Source organism: Protobothrops mucrosquamatus, unplaced genomic scaffold (genome assembly GCF_001527695.2).
Source record: "Protobothrops mucrosquamatus isolate PMUCROS unplaced genomic scaffold, P.Mucros_1.0 scaffold1339, whole genome shotgun sequence".
Classification (NCBI taxonomy): Eukaryota; Metazoa; Chordata; class Lepidosauria; order Squamata; family Viperidae; genus Protobothrops; species Protobothrops mucrosquamatus.
The window spans coordinates 246,222-253,756 of NW_015387536.1; the positions used below are offsets into that span (position 1 = coordinate 246,222).

Sequence of the window (7,535 nt, forward strand, 5' to 3'; positions counted from 1 at the left end):
CAATGTGTAATCAATCACAAAAGGATTCAGGCTCAGACCACAAACGGGTGCTTAGATTTGAGAGATCTCATGGGTTTAAAAAGCAGATGGAATGAAATACAGGAGGGGGGGGGGAACCCTGGAAGAAAGCATGCGACTGCCCAGATCCCTTTATGATCCCTTTAAGGCAGTTTTTGGAGCTGGCGTGTCCATAAAAATCATGCATGAGAGGACTGCAAAGCCTCTACCCCCCCCATAACCGCCACGCCAGGGCTAAAAGGAGCATTTGCAGACAACCTGACGCCCTTCTAGCCCTGAACATGTTACCTAGTCGGGTTGCAAAACGTCTGCAAGGAAACAAAAAAGCTCAGAGGCCACTAAGGACCCCTCATTTTAAGGTTTTACATTGGGTTTTTTTTTGCGAAGTTGTCAGCCACCCAGGGTCACCCAAACAGTGAGACCGGCGATATATACATTTAATCAATAAATTAAAAAACCCGAAATAGGACTATTAAAAAAGTTGATTTGCCCAACGTAGAAAGGGAAGGAGGAACTGAAAAAGGAGTCCACCCGAACAGAGAACGGGAAAATGTTTAATGACGGAAAAAGGGGCTTACACAGACATGCGGTTCCAGCAAAAGACAACAGGGAGACCAGTGGATCTTCAGCGATGCTCCCAACTAATTAGGGATCCTGCAAATGGTCACTCTTTCCCGTAAAACAGCAGCCTGCCAACCTTTCCTTGTGAGGACGGATCAGGGAGAACACCGGAAGAACAGAAATGAACCTTCAGTTCAGGAGTCCTGGAGAAGAGAGACAAAGGCAAGGTTAAAAATGGCTCTGTGGCTCCTTGCAAGCCCAAAACGGTTGTTTGGTGATAAGCCCATCGAAATTTGGGATGCTCGGCAACTGGCATGGACTTATGACGGCTGCAGTGTCCCGGGGTCACGTGATCTCCTTTCCCAGCCTTCTGACAAGCAAAGCCAATGGGAAAGCCCGTTTCATTTAACAACCATGTGACTGACTTAACAAACGGCAGCGGTTCAACTGTGAAAAGGAAGGTCCTAAAATGGGGGGGGGGGGAAGCTCACTTAACCGTCTTGCTTAGCAAACAGAAATGTTGGCCTCACTTGCGATCGTAAGTCGAGGATTACCTGTTCTGTCCATTTCCCCCCCCCCTTTTTTTTTTCAAAAGAAGGGTGCCCAAATCGGAGCATATTTTAACCACATGGCAAGCAATTCAAAACACGTACCCAAGTAGTCGTCCATCAGGGATCCAATGGCAAACTGCAAAAAAAAAAAAAAGAGGAAGAAAGGAAAAAAGGGAGGGAGGGAAGGGAAGAAAGAAAAAAAGAAAGAAGGAAGGAAGGAAGAAGGGAATGAGAAGAAGGAAGAGGGAGGGAGGGAGGGAGGGAGGAAGGAAAGAAGGAAGGAAGGAAGGAAGGAAGGAAGGAAGGAAGGAAGGAAGGAAGGTTAAAACTGTTAAAGTGGCCCCATATTATCCCCAATTTCCAGAACAGGAATTCTGTCCCCCTCTCTCATGGAAGACCCCAAATTTTTACATGCAAAAAGGAGTCCGCCTAAACTCAGACCCTTCTCTCAAAATAAAGTTTCCAGTCCTCTTGATTGAAAGTACAAGACACTGATTCTTGCCACACTGACTTTACTTCAGCCATGTCCTCGTGAAAACTGGGAAAATCAATTTTTTTTTTTCTGGGCGAAATGGGCAGTGTAGAAATTTGATAAACAAATTCAATAAAATAATTGTCCAAAACATTTGCCGCTGATCTACGCTCAGCTGCGGATTCAGCAAACACAAGGGCCAGAATCTAACCGGTGTAGAAAACAGCCTGAACCTCACAGCGCCAAAACGAAATCAAAAATTGGAAGAGGATTTTTCCGCTCTTCAATTTCTCCTTTCCTCCTTCATTTTTAACCCAGATCATACAGAGAAAGTAATAACATTGGCCCAAACTCCGCGTTTTCTCTGCAAATTTTCCCCAGCAGATGTTATGTTATTTAATTCTCTATCTGTATAGGATATGGAGGAGGATGAATGAACAGGAGGGACCCTGAACAGCCCAAATAAGATCGAGAAAGGGCCAACGTTCAAACGATACAACTCACTATATCGTTCTTGTCCACCCGGGTCCCCACAATCTTTAATCGGATATTATCTTCTGGCTGGATAACAATGTCCTGGTTTGGGAGTAAAAAAAAAAGCAGAGGGAACATCACGAAGAGAATAAGAATTAATGTGATGCAGTGGTTAAGACTGTGTTTCCCAAACACACTTTAAGATGGGTGGACTTCAACTCCCAGAATCCCCTAGCTAGCACGCTCTAAGATTTCTGGATTTCAATTCCCAGAATTCCCCAGCCAGCATGCTTTGAGATGGGTGGACTTCAACTCCCAGAATTCCCCAGCCAGCATGCTTTAAGATGGGTGGATTTCAACTCCCAGAATTCCCCAGCCAGCAATCTTGAAGGTGGGTGGACTTCAACTCCCAAAATTCCCTAGCCAGAATGCTTTAAGACGGACTTCAACTCCCAGAATTCCCCAATCACACCCCAACCAGCCTGCTTTAAGGAAGGAAACAGACTCACCTCATCCACAGTCTTGTAGCAGGGTGGATTCGAGTTAGTATCGTACTCCATTTCTGAAGGAATCGACTGCGGAGAGAACCGAGATCTAGGATCAACTGCTGGGCAGGGATCCTTCCCTTCCCTGGCCCGTTCCACATGGAACCATCCACCCTGCTACCCTCCTCCCAGTCCACTCACATGTCGGGATATGAAACAAGACATCGGTCCGATCTCGGTGAAGAGGCCAACCTAGGTTGGGTTGCAGAAGCCAGAAATTAAAATAGGGATTTTTTTCAAGGTTTCTGGGGGGGAAAAATTCTCTTTAAGTCTCAGAAGGTGCGCTGGGCCTTACCTTGTTCACCTGAGTGACAATGGCGTCCACCACTTCGCCCTTGAACGGGCGGAAGACAATCGCCTTGTACTTGACCGGGTAAAGGACAAAGCCGCGTCCCGGCTGAATCACGCCAGCTCCGATATTGTCGATGGTGGTTACGGCGATGACGAAGCCATACCTGGAAGTGAGAGGTGAATCCTGACATTAAAGCTAATTCTCTTTCGGGGGGGGGTACTTAATACCGACCGAAGGAAAGGGGGGGGGAGGGGTGGGCTCTAGAAGTCTATTCCTTTCCGCCAAACCACGTCACCAATTTTGTGGTCCGATTTTTGGTCCTCTGCCACTCAAGATCAGGGTGAAATCCGTACTTTCGGTCGATCCACTGAAACTCGGTTAGTGACCCTATGCCACTCAAGATCAGGCGCCTTAGGCATAAAAGCCGGCTGGGTGACTTTGAGCCAATCACCAGGAGACGGTGAGTTCTAGTCCTGCTTTAGGCATGGATACTGACTGGGTGACTTTGTCCATTACACTCTCTCTCTCCCTCCCTTAGGCAGTATAAAACTCTAATAAACATCAAACAGATTGCTAATTTTGTGGATAGCAATTCAGACAATACATTGCTGTGTTTTATGGATAGAGCTGTTTTATTATTATTATTTTTATGCAACTCGTTACTGGTACAGGAGACCAAGCCTCCCCCCCCCCCCCCCGAAATGGACCTTCATTCCTTCTTTCTTACTTGCCGGTGCAGGTCCCTTCCACCTCGGTGAAAAGCTTTTGCTTCACCGTGTTGAGAAGATTGGGCCCGAAGTAACGAGGGTGCAACAGGATTTCATGCTCCAAGGAGATCTGGCGGCAAAAAGCAGAGAAAGCTTATACAATAAACTACGATGGAAACAAACCACGCATCCTTTATTTTATTTTTACGTCCCCGAATCTTCCTTCTGCTACTCCATCGTCCTGGCTTATCCAATAAACTACGATGGAAACAAACCATGCGCCCTTTATTTTTACGTCCCCGAATCTTCCTTCTGCTACCCCATCGTCCTGGCTTATCCAATAAACTACGATGGAAACAAACCATGCACCCTTTAATTTTGGTCCAAAAGGGCGATTTCCGGGCCCAAAACAGCCCAGAACCTGGTGACATTTTTTAAAAAACACGTTTATTATAGACAATGTCCTAAAAAAACATATTGGCCCAGAAAAAGCTGAGACTGACATGAACGTGTGGGTCAAACACGTGCAAAAAAGCGCTTCGTTGACACACGCGAACGCGCAAGCGGCTTTTTTCCACCGTTTCCCGCTCTATGCATCCCCTGCACACGCCCTGGCGCGTACACGCGTGACGCCGATCCACACGAACCCGCTAAACTCACGTGATAGAACATCCTCCCAAGCGGAGCGCTTCACGGCCGGATGGAACGTTGAGACAACCCCGCCCCTCCCGCCGCGGCTCGATGTTGCAACGTTCCTCTCCGCTGATTGGCTGAGCCGCGCAAGGTTTTCTAAAGCGCCTTAAAGGAACAGGCGCCGTTGTTTGCTCCACTGCGCAGGCGCAGTAGCGCTGAAACACACATTTAGGCCCGTTTGTGTCTTTATTTTCATTCAAAGCAAAGGGGACCCCTGAAAAAAAAAAAAAGGACGGGGACCCCCTAAATGGAAATAGGGGGATGACTGGACAGCCATTTGTCTGAAATGGCATAGGGTTTCTTGCCTGAGCAGGGGGTTGGACTAGATGACCTCCAAGGTCCCTTCCAACTCTTTTACTCTGCTATCCTTCCTTCCTTCCTTCCTTCATTACTGGAGGTTTTGAAGAAGAGACTGGACAGCCATTTGTCTGAAATGGCATAGGGTTTCTTGCCTGAGTAGGGGGTTGGACTAGATGACCTCCAAGATCCCTTCCAGCTCTGTTACAGGTAGTCCTTGGCATACAACAGTTCACTTAGTGACCATTCAAAGTTACTTTCAGCACTGGGTTAGAAACTATAAAATTGTGGAATGAGAGAGAGAGGAGAGAGAGAGAGAGTCAGTGACTTATGACCATTTTTCACATTTTACGACCATTGCCGCATCCCCAGGATCAAAATTCGGACACTTGCCAATTGACTCACATTGATGACGGTTGCTGTGTCCTGGGGCAGGGGGTCACATGATCCCCTTTGGGGACCTTCCGGCAAGCAAAGTCAACGGGAGAAGCCAGATCCACTCAACAACCGTGTTACTAATTTAACAACCGCAGTGATTCACGTCAGAACTGTGGCAAAGAAAGACGAAAAATGGGGCAAAGCTCACTTAAGACATGTCTCACGTAGCAACAGAAATGTAGGGCTCGACTGTGGTCGTAAGTGGAGGACTACCTGTGTTCTGTTGTTCTCTTACTGTATAGCCACCAGCACCCCTATTTTTAGATTTTTGCTTTATCTTTGCTTTTTATACGTAGGTTTTACTTTTTTAAAATATGACACTCGATGGAAGAATTCGAAGCTTCATGAAAGTTGAGATGAAGAGTTGGGGGGGCTCCTGTATAATCATTTAAAAGATAACCTTTAAGAGTAATTATACATTAATCTACAATATTATCATAATGATCATAATCATAGACTGATTGGAAGGACCCAGTAATCAGAATTGAATGCCAAACCCAGACAGAACTACTTGGTAACCTGGATGCAAAAAGCAAGAATAATAATAATCACCACCAAACTGGCTCTGAATTAAGTTAAGTGGAGTACAAAAAAGAACACAAGGCAGACGGCGTTAAAAATGTGTTTATTGTAAAAACTATTTTGACTTATCAAAAATAAATTCTGCCAAGCTACGTCCTTTCAAACTGCTTCTAGCACATTCAAATTAAGGCATGTAATTCCCCATTTCTAACACAATCCCTGAGTTTCCAAAACAGAAATTTCAAAAGATGTTAGCTATAAGAAAGAAAAAAAAAAAACGGACGATCCTTTTTGGCTTGCAGGAATCAGAGACGATCACTAGAGGTCAGCAGAGATTTAAAAAAACACTGGATTGTTTTGCCGCCCTCTTTTGAGCATGTAGATTATTGCAGCCCAGATCTAGGCAGGTTGCTATGTGCAGGTTACCAACCTGGCCACATGACACATTTCAGAGCAGTAAATCAGATGTGCTCTTTCAAGTTTCAAAAGGAAATAGATAATTTAAAGAATTTTTTTTTCAGGGGAAAAAGAAGACCACAAAGAGCAGGATTTGAATCCCTGGAAAGCAAAGTGGGCAATATTTTCCTCTCCTTATAGGCTTCCAGAGTTCCTCGCCATTGGCCAAGAAAAACCTGAAGGACCATAGATACACCATAGATTCCCATTGGATTTTGGACACGATGATTCTTGGATGGATGGATGATGGATGGATAGAGAGATAGATAGATGATGGAGAATGGACGGATGGATGAATAGATGATAGATGGATGAAGGATGATGGATGGGTGGATGGATGGATGGATTGATGTATAGATGATGGATGGATGTCGGAGAATGGATGGATTGGATGATGGATGGATAGATAGAGAATGATGGAGGGTGGATGGAGGGATGGATGGATAGAGAATGTATGTATGTCAAAGAATGGATGGATTGGATGATTGATAGATAGATAGATGATGGAGGATGGATGAATGAATAGTTGATGGATGGATGAATGGATGGTGGATGGATGGATGGATGGATGGATAAAGGATGGATGGATTGATTGATATATAGATGATGGATGGATGTCAGAGAATGGATGGATTGGATGATGGATGGATAGATGGGTGGATGGATGGATGGATTAATGGATTAATGCAGGTGTCCCCAATCCCTGGTCCATGGACCGGCACCGGGCCGCAACGTGCCAGCAACCGGTCCGCACAAACAAGCAAAGCCCCACCCACAGGATGCAGGAAGCACGTGAAACCACGCCCCCTCCGGTCCATGGAAAAACCTCTCTCCCCAGATTGGGGGCCTCTGGATTAATGGATGATGGATGGATGATGGATTATGGATGGATGCATGCATGATAGATGGATGATGGAGGGATGGACGAAGGAGGGAGGGAGCTCCATCAAATTGTCCCCCTCTTAGTGACCACATAGGCAGAATTTTCTCCATGATGATCTATCCCTAACTTGGTCCTTCAGCTCCTGAAGCTTCTCAGAGGCCCAAACCATGATCAGCAACGGCAGTTCCCCCTCTGTTCCGGGGAGAGATTGTGAACACGGAGAGACAACACTTGAAGAATGCAAAAGCAGACCGACATTTTCCGAAAAGCACACCAAGAGCTTTTAAACCACAGGAAGGTCTTGGTGACCAAGACTTAGGGCCATTACTTCAGGCGGGGCTCCTCACTCTCTTAACCTCCTCCCACATTGCGAGTGGCTTTCGAGGGGGAGAGTGTATGCAGAGTCCCAGTCTCGAACGAAAACGTCCACCAGCTGCTGGCGCAAAGTGTAACGTTGGGCTTCGGGAGCAACGTGGCTTTGATTGACGATCAGCCCCACTCCGGTGGTGTGGAGAAAATAATCTTCAGACCAGTTAGAAGTTCCTGAAGATGGAGAACAAAAGAAGGAAATCCCGTGTATGTGTCATTTGCAGCCCACTTCAGCTAAGCAAGGAGAGAAGCAACCT

General features: G+C 46.1%; 1 protein-coding gene across 1 annotated transcript; it reads right to left on the reverse strand.

Annotated features, from left to right (window-relative positions):
• Positions 1-552: 552 nt before the first annotated feature.
• POLR2G (RNA polymerase II subunit G) lies at positions 553-4,364 on the reverse strand. The gene is made up of 8 exons (XM_015821502.1): positions 4,281-4,364; positions 3,641-3,750; positions 2,917-3,076; positions 2,763-2,813; positions 2,586-2,651; positions 2,107-2,178; positions 1,233-1,266; positions 553-782 (listed from the first exon to the last, which is right to left on the reverse strand). Exons 1-8 carry the CDS (start codon positions 4,290-4,292, stop codon positions 769-771), a joined length of 519 nt encoding a protein of 172 aa, XP_015676988.1. The 5' UTR covers positions 4,293-4,364; the 3' UTR covers positions 553-768.
• Between the last annotated feature and the right edge of the window lie 3,171 nt (positions 4,365-7,535).

Excerpts from the sequence above, each read along its gene's own strand:
- POLR2G (XM_015821502.1), bottom strand. Across the intron at positions 3,077-3,640 it reads GAAGGGACCTGCACCGGCAA|GTATGGCTTCGTCATCGCCG; the intron begins GTAAGAAAGAAG and ends TCTCACTTCCAG. Across the intron at positions 2,179-2,585 it reads GCTACAAGACTGTGGATGAG|GACATTGTTATCCAGCCAGA; the intron begins GTGAGTCTGTTT and ends CTCCCAAACCAG.